The 18,078-nt window shown below is 41.1% G+C and overlaps 1 protein-coding gene across 2 annotated transcripts in view; it reads right to left on the reverse strand.

Annotated features, from left to right (window-relative positions):
• The window catches only part of DSCAM (DS cell adhesion molecule), a 333,350-nt gene that overhangs the window by 14,568 nt on the left and 300,704 nt on the right, over positions 1–18,078 (reverse strand). For both annotated transcript variants that reach the window (XM_077927351.1, XM_077927352.1), the window contains exons 30-32: positions 17,908–18,057; positions 16,323–16,520; positions 11,182–11,484 (exon numbers count right to left, since the gene is read on the reverse strand). In XM_077927351.1, coding sequence (XP_077783477.1) covers positions 11,182–11,484; positions 16,323–16,520; positions 17,908–18,057 — 651 coding nt within the window. The remainder of the gene's footprint in view (positions 1–11,181; positions 11,485–16,322; positions 16,521–17,907; positions 18,058–18,078) is intronic.

Raw genomic sequence — 18,078 nt, forward strand, 5'->3', positions numbered from 1 at the left:
TCACCTAATTAGTGTATGATGTAGCAGTTCTGGTGTAATATGGCTGTTTAGAGGCCTCAGTGCCACTGACTTGCCCAGGTTATCAGCAATACATTTTTATAATATATATATGATGTATAGAATTGTAGAGGTGAAAGTGTCCAAGAGAGTCATCTAGTCCGATATAGAAATATTTTGCCCAAACCCACAACTCTGAGATTAAGAGTCTAATGTGCTACCTACTAAATTATCCCCAAAACGTTTTAGAATTAACTCGTGAAAAGAAACATAGAGCCAGAAACCATGTTGGAGCTTTCCATTCCATCGAAGTGAAATATTTTGAGATTCCCAGTTGCTGCTTTTAAAACCATCCTTCCGACCTGGTTCCCTTCTCTGCCATCTCTTGTAATGCTCTTGCACTTGCCTGCTCATATCATTCTCTCATCACTGTTCAATGCTTCGCAGTTCCTTTATGAAACAAGGTTGACAAGCTGAATCAATCTCCAAATTGCTCCAAGCAAATCAAGACTTGATTAAAAGAAAGAAAGAAAAAGCTACTGCCTTATAAACCACACAGTGGAAATGCACAGCTAAAGAACCGAATTTATCCATTTCACAGGTTTTCGGTTATTAGAATCTTGGGACAGCTTCTGAATGTTCTGCTGTAATGCTGAGTGGGTGGAAGGGAATGAAATAAACACCCTAGACGGATATGTATGTACAGAAGTACAACAAGCAACTTGCTCCTCCCTAGCACACCTCATATTCTCCCTAAATGGGGATGGTAATTGGGGGGGGGGGGAGAGAGAATCAATATGCCTTTCACAACACAAATGTCCTGGGGATGGTTTTTCACTGCCAGGCAACGTGCAACGAAGTAACATATTATCCATGATTCTCAGATCGCAGGAGTATCTGAGGCAATACAAAAGCAAGGCTGGTACTTAGGTGGAAAATGGATCGAGATGACAAATCATGCAGCCTGCAACGGTGGAGAACATAACACAACGGCTCAGGCAGCACACAGTGATGGATGACAGATGGTACTAACTAATGAAAACTTGAAGACTCAACACTCCCTTAGCAATTATGTCAGATCTTCAGCCTAATTTGGATAGCTAGAATTCTTTTTATTCAAGCAAAGCATAACTGTGTATTTAAAAAGAACCGCCCCCCCCGTTAAACAAGTTAATTATGAATATAAGTTAATGTGATTTCAAAGTGTGTGTTTTTAAAAGCCAGTGGTGGTGTAGAAGTGGCTGAAGCAGGGCAGCAGGGGAGGTAGATATTGATTTACTGGTGGCAGAAGATTACCAAGGATTTCTGACTCTTAAATATATAACATTAGTATCCACCCATAAGAAATGATTTTACTAAAACAAAGAAAGCTGGAATTGAAAACATAGCAGTCTCTCATCTCTTTTGCCTGACTTGCAGAATTAATTTTTGGAAACAAATCGTTTTTATATTAACGTGACCGTCGTATTTCCATCCCTTGTGCTGAGTAGTTTCTTTATAGTCACAATGAGTCCTGCAAAATAAGGTTTCTGGCCTCCTTGCCCCCTCCTGTTCATTTCAAGCTTGGGATCAGAGAGCAGCAAGCAATAATAAGAGCCTGCTTTATTGTCTCTTCAGAAGGGAAGTACTGGAGCAAAACATTATGTTAGGTCATATATTAAAAAAATTACTGCTGAAGGTAAGGGAACAGTTACAAGTTTTAAGGCTGTTTATGACAGGGGGCATGGTAATACAAATCCCAAGGATGATCAGTCTAAGGCCATAACCCTAGCCACACTTAGGTAGGAGTAAGTTCCACTGGATATAGTGAACTTTCTTCTGAGTAAACATGGAACTGCTGACCTTCCAATCAGCAAGCCCTAGGCTCTGTGGTTTAGACCACAGCGCAACCTGCATCCAGTTTTCAACATAGGGCCAGATTAAATAAACGGATCCTGCTAGTGGAAGCCCACGCAAGCACTTCAGCTAGGGCAATTGAGCTTCCCCCCACTCTTGCCCCCTTGCATGTCCACCACTGGCATGTGAGAACAGCACATGTGAGTGGGGTGGGGTGACAGAGAGGAGAGTTCATTCCATCAAGCAAGCTGACAGAGTGATCTCCTTAGTGTTATGTTGAGTTCCTCCCATATGTGTACTGTTTGGTGTGCTTCGGTGGCGGATAGTAACATTTTGACTTGGTAGGGCTGCAATTTTTCAGCTTGCTGTTTTCATCGCAATAGGACTTGTATAGTTCTCCTGTTACACATGTGCAGAGCCCCATTGTCCCTTTCTCTCTAAAAACAAAACAAAAAAGCATCAATTATTCTCTCCACACTAGGGACAGGGAAAGAGTTTCCCTGTAAGAGGGTCTTAGTATGATTTCCAGATAAGGTTTAATTCATTATTATTATTTTTTTAAAGGTGGTTAGTCATACCACACGACAAAAAGTTTCTGAAGTCATGTATTGCTTACATCAACACATTCATTGCTAAAAAAAAACTTAACGAAAAAGCTTTTCAAATGTTAGGAAAACTTGCTTCCAGCTGCATAAAGTTTTCCTCTCCCCCAAAATCAGTTTAACCATTCATTATCCAAAATGCTTGTTCTCTAAATTAAAAGAACAAAGTGTGCCAACCAACAGACAAAAAATTGCTTGTTTCCTCTGAGCCAGGGCATGTTAGAGCACAGCAGAACATATTTGCAATGCATGGCTCAGTCCTGAAAATGTGAACTAATAATCTCTGCTTATGTGAATAGTTAATCAGTGCCAGACTAATCATAATTTCACACTGCTCAGAGACTGGGGTGGCATGTAACAATGCTCTGGAACTGCATGTGGCCCACAGATCTAATAAAGGGCTTAAGATTAAAAAGGAGGGAACCATCAAAACCTTTATAGAGAAGAGGGTCCACAACCTGAGTGTGTTCTAGAGAAGTTCCTGTCTCATATCTCAGCCAATAGCACCTCCAAAGAAGGCAGAGCAAGGTTTCCACTCCTCAGGGATGGGTTAACACTCCTCACACACATCTTTCCTGCGAGTGTGTGTGTGTATGTGAATGGCCCCTCCTGTCCCCAGCCCAAGCCTTGCCTACTGGCATGCAGCTCCCAACCATCCACCCACTGCTGCATGCGACCTTCTGGAGCAAAAAAGGTTGCTCACCCTGACGGGGGTTTATAAAAAACTGGCATTTTGAATTGTTCTCAAAAAAGAAGCCAGTGCAGATTAAACAAAATTGGAGTGAGGTGTTCAAATCACTGGTGTCAACTATAGGGGGCCTTTGGCACCCACACTGTGAGGCCTCCGGCGCAACCTCCGGGAGAAACCAGAAGTCACATCTGAGACCTCACAGGGTCTTGGAATTCGTGTCTGAGGCCTCGTGGAGCCTCAGAGGTGACTTTCAGGTGATGCCGTGGTGTGCACAATGTGACGTCATGACGTCACATTACGTCACGTGTGCCGCTGGGCACCCATAATCTGGGGCCCAAGTCAGCATCCCCACTCAAATTAAGATAATATAACTCTGAGTTTTTCTAAGTAAATTGAGGTTAGGAGAAATTTCATGAGAATTTATTTCTAAATTAATTTCAGCTTTAGTGTCAGAGGAGCAAGTAAGGGGTGCATCTTGAGTCATTAAGGACTGTAGGATTTGTGGCATGATGTGCATGCAATTCTGCAAACTGAAGGTGACCTGGTGCAATGATTAATAATGAGACAATCCTATTAACCTCAGCCTTAGCCAAAGGTAGGACGAGTGAATAAGAGATATCTCTGCACTTTCCAGTCCTAAGGACAGGTAAGCATTGCACAGCAACTTTGTTCTGACAAATGGTCTAATGCAGCTAATAATTCTTTCAAAAGGAAAATAAAATGATGTTAATGATGATGCAAGAACAAAAAGTGCAAGCTTTTACAATTATTTCTAGGTTCATGGATGCATTTTGAAAGATTAGGTCCCCTAAAAATGCTGTTGGATTTTTATAGCAAGAATTAATGGCGTGCTCCATATCTTAGACTTGGTAGTTTTAAAAAAGTTATTGAGAAAATGTATCTACCAGAATACATAGTGAGGAAGGCAGTTCCTAGGCAAGGAAGGGCAAGTCACATAGGCAGACATTTTAAAAAAGACTACGAAGCCCTGCTGCTGGTAGTGGGAGGTTTGGAGTGCACTCTAAGGCTGCAATCCTAACTTCACTTGCCCGGGAGTAAGTCCCATTGAATTCAGTAGGATTTACTTTTGAGTAGACTTGGTTAGGGTTGCACTGTAAAAAAATTAAATACAAAGAGGGATAAAAATGGCACTGATCAGAAATTTAATGGTGAAGGCATGCTAAGTAGTGATAGGTTTGCTGACACACCACTGCACATGCCAAATTTGGCACACAGCTTGGAAAATAAAGAATAGTAGCATTACAGCCATCCACACCTGCAGGTATCATGTTAGTCTATCATATGTACAATCTGAGAAAAGTTGAGCCATGGGAAACAGAGGACAATTATTTGATTACAGCATCTTGTAGTTTTGTTGTAAAAACCTTTCACCATTGTGGAAACTCACTGGAACAGTGGTTCTTAAACTCCCCATAGACAACTTGAAAATTGCTGGGGGTGTTGGCAAACGACCTGATGCTTTTTCTGCCTGTTGCAGCAACTGTGAGGCAGTGTTCTAGGTGCTGTATGTTTTTCAGTGCTTCTTTTATTTCTTACAGATTGAATTACAATTTGAATTCCATTGAACTCAAATTGTAAAATAATAAAGACAGCAACATAAATGCAATTAAAATCAGTATAAATATTTAAAGGGATGGATTCAACCACAAGTCCAAAGACATGCCACAGAGCACCTGCATGAAACTCATGGACCATTGGTGGCCCACAAACCAAAGTCTGGGGAACCTCTGCCATAGAATACTTTGATAAGTGTGGAAAGGGAGCAGGATGCAAAAACTGCGGTGCTAGAACAATTTAATCAAAGTTGGGATTTTGTTTTTTGGTCCAAATGCATGTTACTCAAATTCTGCCTGCTTGGGCTATTCACTCTTGAAAAAGTTTGATTTAGTTTGAGCAAGCAGAACGCAAATAAAGACTGCTATGAACCTCTTTCCCCAGGAGCAGAATAATATTTGTTGTGTGTCAGTACAAGGTAGTCAGCCTACCTTAGCCCTATAGATAGTAAGTAACTATCAGACCCTAGCAGATTCAAGCAATGACCAATCTACTATTCCTACGGCAACAACTGCCCTCTGTGATGTCTTGCCATGCAAAGATACTTACCTAGCTCTTCAGGGGGGCAGGTACCACTCTACCCACTCTGTCCAAGGGGATTTTATCACCCACAGGAGCAATAATAAATCTGTGCTGACCATAAATTCTTGTAAATCTAGGAGTATAAGGTTTCTTGGCAACTAACATTGAACCACCACAGTGCACTTCGTTTGCCAAGTTTAGGATTAATGTCACCTCTGAATTTGTAACTTCTTCCCTAGAGCAGTTGAGGAAAGCCTACATTGTTTCAGTAAGGTTCGGAATTCAGCACCCTTTGTTTCCCACCAAAATTGGAACAGATGAAACTTCTGCCTACTGAATCAGGCCACTGGCTCCTCTGATCCACAAAGGGGGAACCTGTGGTGCTACTGAATTTGTGGTACTATCTGTGCCAGTTGCTGATCATTGGCTATGCTGGTTAAGGCTGATGGAGAGTAGAGCCCAAAAACGAATGGAGGGCATCCCCCATCCCTGCTTTAGACCAGCATTGTTTATCCAAGTGGATAAGCAGCTGTCCAGGGATGAAGTAAAAGATCTCTCCTGACCCTGCTATGTGGTGCTGAGCTGAAATGCCAGTTCCTGCTGCTGGTTGGTGTCATAGCATCATAAGGAAGCTTAATCAGACTGAGAACAGGAGTAGGAAGTTACCACAACCCAGTCTATTGAATCAGCCCATACATCTTCACTTGTAGGGAGCAGAGTAGATAGTTCCTAATGCAAATAATCTAAAAATGTTGGCAAGAGAGGAATCTGATTTGTTTACGTAGGAGAATAGCAGTGGTTCCAGGGTATGTTTTTTTATAAGATTTGGAAACCATTTCCTGCTGGTTTTATTGGTTTCTCGTAGGCAAATGTAATTGCGGTCGAAATGTACTGAATAATTAAATATTTCATTTTTATGGTGCTTCACTGCAGTTTAAAAAAGTAAATGCTAATTTCATGGTCTTGTGGTTTCAAGTGTCCTAAGCGGTTTCATTTAACTGATTTTCTTGCATGTATAAAAGCAAACATCAGATCATAAATAGTCTGCGCAGGCAAGGAACTGCAGTGGATTCTAGGCAAGTTAGATGCAGCGTCTTAAATACTATCTGCAACAAAGCACAGGTATTGAAAAATAATGCAACTGGAACGAAATAGGCCGGGAGAGAAAATAAGGTTCTGCTCTCTTGATTTGACCTCTGAGGAGAAAATGGCTCAGAATGGATTGGATGACATGTACAATACGTTACTAATTAGGCAATTAGGATTGCTTTTAAGATGTGGAAATTGCAGTCAGGCTTCAGAGATATAGTGCTATAAATGCACATTTTAAATAACTCCCTGCATTTCAAGTTGTTAAAATTAAATCAACTGAGAAATGCTAACCAGGTGTGATTATGTTGCAGCCACATATAATGTGTGGGGTTTTTTTTTGGGGGGGGGCGCACATGTGCATGTGGAAGAGGAAGGATGAGCAGTCAGACAGTCTCATGCTCTCAGTTTGGAGGAGCGGCAATTGTGGCAAACAAAGACCAACTATATATTTGAATCGCTGAATAAAAGCATCAATAAGAAAATTCACTAAAATCCTCTCACACTTCACTTCACCCAGTGGGTCTGTATGGTCATTGATGTATAGATGATGCTACAAAGCTGCATTGGACATAATGAAGTAAAAAGACATAACGAAGTAAAATGGGTTAGGGAAATCCATCAACAATGGAAATAATGCTTATCTCTCTCATTTGCTTCCTATCCCTGGCAGAAGCAGCTCAGGAGTACACACGATCATCTCATTTCATCCTCACATTCCTGTAAAACAGGCAGAGACACACACTATTTCCTGAGCTTTGTGGCTGAGTAGAGATTTGCACCTAGATCCCCCTAGTTCAGATTTAGAGCTGTGCCTCTATTTTATTTTAAGCTGCTCCACAGTAAAAATGTCATAGACGTTATTTACAATTTACCATGAATCAACCTTCTAATGTTTGTACTATTGCTTGAATTTACTGCAGTGGTATCCTAATTGGTATCAATGTGCAATAAATTTATTTCTCCTAGTGCAAAATATGCTTAAAAGTTACCAAAGAAGCAGAACTGAATGCAAAGTGTTCTTTTTTCTAAAAGGCCAAGGGGCTGACTACAAATCTGTAAATTCCACAAGGGATTTTTCTGATATTCCAGATTTTGGAGATTTGAACATGAACAAAAGCGACAGAATTTTTAGTGCTAGATATTTTTTTAGTGGGCATGTGCCCGATTTAGAAGTGATGAAAACATTCAGAAATATCAAATGCTTTTGAATTGTTTATTTAACACACAACAGGCACCAAACTAGCAATTTGTCTTTTGTGTTAGAGATTATCTGTTCACGGACTAGAAGGGAACATTATTCACTTTTTTTTAGTTTAAGAATGCCAAACTAAAAGAGATACACACACACACACACACACACACACACTTAATTCTTCCTGGCTTGTTAGAGTTCACTAAGTCATATGTACTATATAGCAAACGTGTATCAATGCACAGTAAACGTCGTGAAAATACAAAGGTATTACCCCCAAAGGCAAACCTACACAGAATTTATGGGTTCCTTTCGAAGGACGTTGGGTGCCAAAAGAAAGCCCAGATATTAGGACTATACACGCCACTGTGGTCCAGAATAAGAAGCAGGACAAAGAACTGGTGAATTGTAAGAACTTACATTATTAGAAATGATCTAATGCCAGGACTTAAAAAACCTAGGGTTGCTATATTATTTTTGTTGAGTTGTGGGGTTGTTTTTTTTTTTTTTTTTTGCAAAATCCCAAAAAATAAATAAATGAAGTTTTTGAGGGAAATCGCCAACATGGGCTAAACACATGCCCTAAATTACCACAGGACAGGGGTTAATGTGATGTATGAATTGAGCCATAGTTAGAACCAAACTTTTCTTTAACGTGAACACCCAGCACACTGGTTTATGCTGCTCAAATGTTCATGCTTGGTTCTTCACCTACTGCTGCTGCACTGCTGGGAAACTAACCAGAGCTAACCAAACAAACCTTGAGCAGCAACCAATTTGCTCCTTTCTTGCTGCTCATGGTTTGTCTACAGAGAAACAAGCCATAACCTCAGGTTGGGATGTCATGACAAGACACACTCTGGCTTGTTTTCTGGCAGTGCAGGGAGAATAAGAGCAGAGGATGAGTGCAGTGAGAACTCTTCAACTATGCATGCCACATACTATGTTTCCACACTGAAGAGTCCATTTTAACTATGGTTTAATGGGTTGTGAAAACCAGGCCACTGTACATACCCTGTCCTCTTTTCTCATAGGAGTTTCTTACACATGTCTAAAGAACCTGTTCAAAAATGTGCTTTTGTGTGTGAGAGACAGAGAGAAAGGATTCCTTCAGAAACAAACAAACAAACAAAAAACAAAAATTGCAGCTATCCTTTGAATTTCACTTCTCTGAATATTGCAATATAGTTGTCCAAACCAAAATGTGTACAAAAATATGCAAATTTGGGGAAGGTTCATCCGTTAGTGAAAATAATGTAAAAATGCACTATATTAGGGTGAATTGCTTCCACAATAATGTGTATAAGGCAAATTTTCATTCAGAAATGTATATTAGAAGAAATGCATAATAATTCACTTGCTAAGAAGCAAATTGTTGTTTGGATAAATTATAGAAGAGAAGTAGATACCGTAATTTGAGACAAGGCAGAGGAAAATCTCTTTCTATGGAAAATGTTGCACAGCTATAAGTATACAGCCCTGAAAACCGTGCAGTTCAAAAGTGAGCATGATGGAGACAATAATTCATAATAAAAGGCAATATACCCGTGGAGGAGAGTCACTTTATTTTTATTATATTTTTTATTACAGATGAGATGGCTGGATCATGATTTTAATAATCATCCCAAGTGAATGAAGATATCATTATACAAGATTCTTGGTATGTATTTCACATTTTCTCTAGGGATTTCCCTTTTTAATTTGCAATTGTTATTACCAAGTATTTACACCCTCAAGAAAAGTACTTTGGAAAGTGGTCTCTTTTTCTCCTTCTAAGGGTGTCCATAAATCCTAGGTAATACATTTGCACTGGAGTACAGTAGCTTAGAACTTCTGGAAGTGGATCTAGGTTACCCAAAACAAGGGCCTATTGATGCAATCCCATGTCTACTTTCCTTTCCTCTTCCCCGCGGGTAGTAATGATAGTGTGACATGACACAATCACATTGTGTAATTTCCCTGCCCACTATGGTAGCCAGTGATGTGGACCAGGGTCAAATAAAGGCATAACCTGGTGTATTTTATTACTCCGGAAAGAGGAAGAGGAACTAGACAGAGGACATCTAGTTTAGTCCCATGCATGGAACAGCACTATATGAAAGATTATATAAAGCATTCTACAGACATTTAAAAAATCTTGCAGAAACCCAATTGCATGAGGAAATTTACTAAAACTATGGTGTGTCTGAAATGAGAGAGCAGAATAATCTCAACCCCTTAAATCTTTTTCTTCCTAAATTTACATACCATTCAGTATCTACTGAACAGAGGACCAGCATTGTATGCACCCCTCTGACATTTTATAAATACATAATGAAAGGAGAAAGTATCAGTAGCAATTTTGTTCTATTAGGAATTGGCCTGGAACAAGCAGAAACAGCCATCTAATTCTGCCATAAAGTGAATAATAACTTGGGCCACAAATGATCGGAAGGGATTCATATGCTGTTTCCTTATCTATCCCTCAAGACATTCTAGTCTCTGGATTTTTCGCATTTTCATTTTTTCCTTCCTATACACCAGTTACCTATAATAATTCGGTGGTGATGGATGCAAAAGAAAGAAACAACAGTGACAGGAAAATGTATTGCTTCTATTTGCAGTAAACGTCAGTGAACTTTTCCAACATTCTCTTGAGGGCAGTGAAAAGGAACTGCTATGTCACATTGTCTTTTATTTATGAAGAGAGGAGATCCTGCAGTTAAGTACCAAAAATGTAATAAATGGAGCAGGGGCAAGGGAGACACACACCCCTCCAAAAACTAGATAGATAGAATTGCCCCCTCCCAAATATGTTGCTGTCTGCCCTTGATTGTATGCTTGACAATACTGATGGCAAGATCAATACTGACCTATCAGCTCTCCTCTATTTGGGGAGCACAGTTACCCCAGTCTTGCCCTGTGAAGTGGGGCCATCAGTGGGAAACCACTGTTCCTTGTCTTCCTTACTCAGAGGAGGCTTCTGTGGTGTTTGTGCCTGGTTCAGCCATGAGGAAAGTAGCAGTTGACCAATATCAGGTCACGTTAGAAAAGGCCTAGAGCTACACTTTACAATTTATTTTGGTAGAAGCTAGCATTTTTAGTGTACCTGCCCCCCCTTAATACACTTAAATTGTGACACCCTCTTTGCTTAGTATTCGGTTCCTTCGCATGTATGACCCAATTCAAACAAGATTAGACAGGGAACTGTATGACAACACAACACTATATAACCAATCTGATGGGCTACTTGAAGGTATTACTGAGGACAATGTAAATGAATAAATATTTCTTGAAATAGTGCTGAAAAATTACCCAAAAGGGGGGAATATTTTTTCAGATTACTGAAAATCTTTGTCCCCCCGACAAAAATGGTGGGTGGGGGGAAAGCAAGTGTCTATTCAGGTCTTTAAAAAAGCCTTTGGATTATTTGTGTGTGCTTTAAAAAAATGATATTCATGGTATCAGAACATGGTGAGATCTTGAGGCTCTGGTGTCAGGATGACTGCCTTTTTCTCATTCTGAGCTTACACCTCTGCTTAACAAAATGTGAAAGCAACAATATGCATGCGCTTTGTGAATATTTGATAGAACTGTTAAGTACCTTCGTTTCCATTAAGAAATTTTCAAAACGCAACATCCACAGGATGTAATTGAGAGCGGAAGGAATTAGCAGAGTGTCCTAAGGCACTTACCTGGCCGATGTGCCTTTGGAACAGCCATGTTCGTCACGCGTCCTGCATCCTGAGGTTTGGGAGGCGATGCAGTAAACCTGCAAATCCCCGATTCGGATGGGGTGCTTGAGGTCAGGCTGTCTGTATATTCATTAGTCCCTGCCGTAAGCTGCTCTGATGATGTGTCTGATATGAAGCATTCCGTGATGGTAAACTTGGCATGTCGCAGCTGCTCTTCCATCTTGGCATGTTCATATGCTCTTGCCAGCTCTTCATAGGTGGAGGAGGCACTTTCTGTGGAGACCATGCTGCTCCTTGCTCGGTCTAAACACCAGAAGGTGAAAGAAAGAAAGAACAGGCAATCACTTCAGCATGGGTTTTTAATCCACCAAAGTCCACTATTTAGCTCTTGCACACTAGTCAGCTTGGGCAATAAGAGCATTCTGGTATAGCAAGGCTATGCTTTCCTGGCAGTTTTCTGGACTTGCATCACAAAAATCATGTTTTATTTGTGGAGGGGGGAAAAAGAGGGTATTCAGCAGTGAAAGAGCTGTAAATATTTTTGTTTCCATTAGCACCTTTTTCTCTTTATGATTCCAGATTTAGTGTTTGCAAATACGAGACAGAAGGGATAATTGCAGCCCACAGAGAACAGTACTTGTTGTGCTCATTTTCTCACACTTCAACACACATTTCATGTAATGAAGCTCCTGTGGTGAATTGTTATTGTTGCACATCGCCCCAATCTCAGAGAGGTGCAAGATTCCAGGGTTTCCAGGCACATACCCAGGGTTTGTGTTTCCTTTTAGAAATGAGGCCAGTGGAGAATGTTGCCTCCTTATAATATATAGTTTATTTACACATATATACAACCTGAGCCTACAGTGGAGGGGTTCATAGCATTAACACCCCAAAAGGGTCTTGTTTCTCAAACAGCCTTGAAACACTGCTGTCAAACATCGCTCTCCGTCTCTCCGACTCTCTAAACTCAGGCTTCTTCCTTCTAACTAACAGCATGCTGGGTTGGGCCCCCACCCATTTGCCACTTCTCACAGAGCCCCTTACTTTTGTTTCCCTTAATGGCCCATCACCCAGGCTATCACCTCAACACAGAAAGCTAGCCTGGCTTATAATTTAACACTTGCTGGATCCAGGGGTTAGAAGGATCTTGCATATAGCCTCCCCCCCCCCCCAAAAAAAAACCTTCATAACATTTTTATAGTGAGACAACACAGACACAGGCCTGCAGGTTTCCTGCTTCTGTTCTGTTATCTTGTTGTTATTTACATAGGAAGTTGCTTTACACCAGGTCAGGCCATCAAGCTCAGTACAATCATACCTCGGGTTACAGCCGCTTCAGGTTGCCTTTTTTTGGGCTGTGGACTGCCAAAACCTGGAAGTACTGGAACAGGTTAATTCCGGGTTTCGGCAGTCACGCATGCACAGAAGCGCTAAATTGTGCTTTGCGCATGCACAAAAGCGCCGAATCGCAACCTGCGCAGGTGTGGGTTGCAAACGCTGTGTTGTCTGTATTGTCTACACTGACAGTAGCTATCCAGACTGAGATCTCTTCCTGCGCTACCTGGAGATGCCAGGGAATGAACCCAGGGCCATCGGCATGCAAAGCAGATGCTTTAACCCATTAAGTTATGGCCCTTCCAAGTCAATCTGCCCATTCCACACAACGTATCCCATAAATAGGTATATTGGTCACCATTAGCCTACCTGGAACTTGCTGTTGATCTGAGCCTACCAAGTCAATAGCAGCATAACTACAAATGTGAATGTGCAAAAAAGGGTTTGGGGATTCAGGCACCACTATCATTAACATTAATGGGAGTTGTGCAGCTGTTTCCTCCTGTTATGAGTGCATTATTCGAAACATAAATTTAGTTGACGCAAATGAAATTATATGCACAAAATGTATCCTCATCTCACCTCCCACAGTACTTCTTAAAGTATCTCATTTCAGGTACTTTTTCATACAAAGCATACTGAGATGAGAGCTTATCCTCTTACACTTAGTAGATGGTTCAAGAATTTTAGATGGGAGGAAAATATTTGGGTGGGAGATAGGAGTCTCCTAACAGCTATGGTGCCGGAGGAGACAATTTGAGAGTCCCATGGACTGCAAGAAGATCAAACCTCTCCATTCTTAAGGAAATCAGCCCTGAGTGCTCACTGGAAGGACAGATCGTGAAGCTGAGGCTCCAATACTTTGGCCACCTCATGAGAAGAGAAGACTCCCTGGAGAAGACCCTGATGCTGGGAAAGATGGAGGGCACAAGGAGAAGGGGACGACCGAGGGTGAGATGGTTGGACAGTGTTCTCGAAGCTACAAACATGAGTCTGACCAAACTGCGGGAGGCAGTGGAAGACAGGAGTGCCTGGCGTGCTCTGGTCCATGGGGTCACGAAGAGTCGGACACGACTAAACGACTAAACAGCTATCAGCAGCCATAACAAACTACAGTTTCCAGGATTCTTTGGGGGGAAGCCATGGCTGTTTCAGGTGTTACAATACTGCTTAAATGCATAGTGCAGATGGAGCCGCACTTATCACATCGTGGCAATCAATGCAGGCAACCCTGTTGCAGGAAAGAAAAGGCCTTGGTGGTCCATCCTTGGTGGGTCCTCATGTAACAAGGGAAAGGTGAATATCATCATGATCTAGCATTTTTCTAGTATAGTAATCACACTGAAATTCATTTCAACAGCATTATTTCATCTGGCAAGGTAAAGGTAAAGGGACCCCTGACCATTAGGTCCAGTCGTGGCCGACTCTGGGGTTGCGGCGCTCATCTTGCTTTATTGGCCAAGGGAGCTGGTGTACAGCTTCCAGGTCAGCATGACTAAGCTGCTTCTGGCAAACCAGAGCAGCGCACGGAAACACCGTTTACCTTCCCGCCGGAGCGGTACCTATTTATCTACTTGCACTTTGACATGCTTTAGAACTACTAGGTTGGCAGGAGCTGGGACCGAGCAACGGGAGGTCACCCCATCAAGGGGATCGAACCACCAACCTTCTGATTTGCAAGTCCTAGGCTCTGTGGTTTAACCCACAGCACCACCCGGGTCCCATTTCATCTGGTAGGGAAGAGCAAAATTTCTGTAGAATGTGGCTTTCCTAATAGAACCAAGGTTGAAGAAATCGTATTTAAAAGCTCACATTCTGAAGCCTATTATCATGATTGTTCTGTAATGATGAAATGCCTTAATAGAAGTTTTAGATTGTCTCCCTCTTTGGCCCCAGGTGAGATTGTCTGGCTTGTCCATACCCACTATCTAGCCCATAAAATAATAAGGCTTGTTAGTGAAATGTTTTGAAAGCATAGCTGGATACCTACTGGAGTGGACCTTTCATACCTCCCAGCTATTGATGTCTGGACAGAGCTTCTTAATTGGTTTCGGATGGCTGTTTTGATTGACATTTGGTACTGTCACTTCAAGCAAGGGTTCATTATTGCTTACCTCCCTGGTTCTCTTACTGCCAGGTGGCCCAGGAAGGCAAGTCTGAGAGTTACTGTAGAGCTGGCTAGCTCATTTTTTCATTCATATTGAACAACTTTCACAAATCATTTTAGTTCTACATCCTCCCAGAAGGATGGTTTTCCCCACCCCCACAAAATTTGTTCCAAAGTATATTGCTGCCATTAGTTCTTCATGAAAATTTGTTAGAATTATATAGACACGTATCATACTGAATTGTGCTCAATATATTCAGTTCTGCAGAGAAATTTTTGCATGTTATTTTCATAATATATGCACTGTAATGCACACTTTAGTATATACAATTTTGTACAAATTGCTTCGCTGGAAATTCAGGGAAGTGCACATTTCAAATCATGGCTGGACTACAGTTTGTGTATTATTTCAGTAAATGTGAATTAGGTACGTTCACCTTTAAATGTTAATCGGATTGAATTTCTCCCCCATACTTATAGAATATAGTCTTCTGGCTAGAAAACTTTCTTGAGTATTTGAAGAGATACCCATCACATCTTGGAGAAGGTGATACCCCTCCAACTTAAAGAAGAGGGCAGAAAGAGAGAGAGCCCCCTTCAGCCATTTCCATTTTGATGAGTTTCTAGCTGGAGTTAATTACAGCTGGGGGAGTAGGGCTCAAAAGCCCTTTGGACCTGCTAACTATTGAAAGAACTTCTGTTTGTGCTCCATTCTGTATTTTCATGAACAACAAATATTACAAATGACAACGTAAGTCCCCAGTGTCCCTTCTTTCAAAGGGGAGAATTCAACAATAGAGTGGTACCTCAGGTTAAGAACTTAACTCGTTCTGGAGGTCCGTTCTTAACCTGAAACTGTTCTTAACCTGAAGCACCACTTTAGCTAATGGGGCCTCCTGCTGCTGCTGCGCCGCCGGAGCACAATTTCTGTTCTCATCCTGAAACAAAGTTCTTAACCCGAGGTACTATTTCTGGGTTAGCGGAGTCTGTAACCTGAAGCGTATGTAACCCGAGGTACCACTGTACAGTATCAGTATATGCACTTTTGGGTGAGGGTGTGGTCAGATTTTTTAGTTACAAAAATTCAACCTGGTAACAGTGAGAGCAAGTCTCAGGGCTCATGATCTTCCATGTCTCTCAGACCACAAGAAGAACATAAGGTTCAACCATGCTGTATTCTTTGGGTCTCCACAATGCTGTCCTACTGCAGTCCTGAGGAAAATCCCTCCTCTGTTTGCTTTAGGGCAGTGATTGCCAAACTTGGCTCTCCAAATGTTTTGGGACTACCATTCCCATCATCCCTGACCACTGGTCCTGTTAGCTAGGGCTGATGGGAGTTGTAGTCCCCAAACAGCTGGAGGGCCATCACTGCTTTAGGGGAAAGCTTCCCACTAATTGGAATTTCCTCCCAAAGCCAACAGCAACTTCAGAAGATAACATTTCCTCAGGTCCTCAGCACAGGAGAAAATTTCAATCCCCCCCATCTTCTGCTACCCCACTAAATACAAGCCCTCTCCAACTTCTGCCTGCTGCTATTAACATGTGGAAACAGCTCTAAGGGTTAAATGTAAAGATGCATTTATTGTCGTATCTGGTTGGGTGCTCAGCTAAAATCAAATATGCTAAATCAAAAACAGCAAATGTCCTGTTCTGATTATAATGTTGTAATGAATCTGAAGTCTAGGAACAAAGATTATACCTGTATCTTGTGATGGGCTGACACTGTAGCTGTCGCTTTCTTTATCCACTGACCCTGCTGCCCTGGGTGTTGGTAGCCTCCAGTCTGTTGTTAAGGTGTGGGCTGATATTGTGGGATGAGGTCTGTTGAGAGTCCATTGGCTAGCATATCTGTTGCGAGCTGTGGGCCCAGCTTTTGCATTCCTCCTTGTTGTAGGATCTGCAGTGAAAACACAGAGGTAATGTTGGCGCTGAATACTTGATTAGTCAAGAAAAGAAGCCGAGCGACTGGCTGAATAGAATTACTGCTGAGTGATGGAGCCTCAGGATGGAAATGAGTATCAGTGGGGCCTATCTGTAGGCATATACATTTATTATCAATTTCTATCAGCATCTATGATGTATAAGTTTCAAAGATATTCTAAAGGTTTATTATTGCAAGTATGGCAAACCTTTGACCCTTCAGATTGTGCTGAACTACAAATCCCATCAGCCCCAGCAAGCATGGCTGATGGTCAGGGGTGAAGGAAATTGTAATTTAGCAATATGTGGAAGGTCAAAAGTTTCCTGCACCTGCATTATTGGTTCATTTTTCTTTGACAAAGCTTGATTTCCAGGCAAGTGATCATTTTTTGTATCATGTGGACTAAATTCTGTTTGAGGATTTTAAAAAAAGCATTATCTAGAAATCAATAATTAAAGAATTGTGTCCAATGTCTAATACCCATTTACTCTTTTATTTTATTTTATTTTTTTAAGAATGGGTGGGTATGGATTTTGTGGAAATAGGACATTAAAGCAGAGGGAAAAGATTTTCCTTTGCATCTGAGAGGGTTTTCATAGAATCATAGAGTTGGTTACTAAGACTGGGATATAACAGTATTAAAAATATAAATTCAAGCTTATTAAATAGGTATTTGATTGGGCTCTTTTTATTATTATTAAAATAGAAAAGCCGCTCCTTTTACATTGCTTTGAAACTACTTATCCTTAACTCACTCCTTTTTAAATAGTCATAGAAGGATTATTCATGATTCATCCCTTCTCATTGACAGATTGGCAGGTTTCTTACTTACAAAGCCATTTAAAAATGCAAACTGTCCATATGTTGTTCACTGTTTGAGATTAGGCTAATAACCAGCACACACACGCATAAAAAGGGGACAATCAGCAATAAAAATGGTGTCCCATCTTTTCTGTCGAGCAAAGACAATAGCTAGATGAATAGCTCAGCAAAACAAAACCAGCTCAATTTAATGGTATGCCACAGCTTTATATATTGATTATGCAATGCATTTTGTAAACTTCATATAATCAGTGCCAAAATGTTAGGAAACATTCCACGCATTAGCAAACTATACTGGATTCTTGTCAAAATGAAAAACTTCAGAATGATGTATCTGCTTACTCAGTATCTCTTCTGTGCAATGGGTTTTGTAAATCACACATAATCAAAGCCAGACTGTTCGGAAATATTCCAAACGTTGGAAAACTTATTGGATTTTTTCTAAATTTAAAAAGCTTTGACTATCATACTTGCTTGCTGATCAGCCTATTTGTTTATTTTTTATATTAGAACCACAAAACAAAGTGTCCTTAATACTTACTTGTTCCTGGCCGGGCGTCAGAAACGTCTACCAGTGGTCCAGTGGCTTGTGAGACAGACTGGTAATGCACTGTGTGTGTAACAGTCAACGACTTCTGTTTCGATGTCTCCCCAAAATCAGCATCAGTTAACAAGACTGTAGATCGGTCATCTGCGAGAAAGGCAATGACAG

The sequence above is a fragment of the Podarcis muralis genome, chromosome 4, assembly GCF_964188315.1.
Source record: "Podarcis muralis chromosome 4, rPodMur119.hap1.1, whole genome shotgun sequence".
Taxonomy (NCBI): domain Eukaryota; kingdom Metazoa; phylum Chordata; class Lepidosauria; order Squamata; family Lacertidae; genus Podarcis; species Podarcis muralis.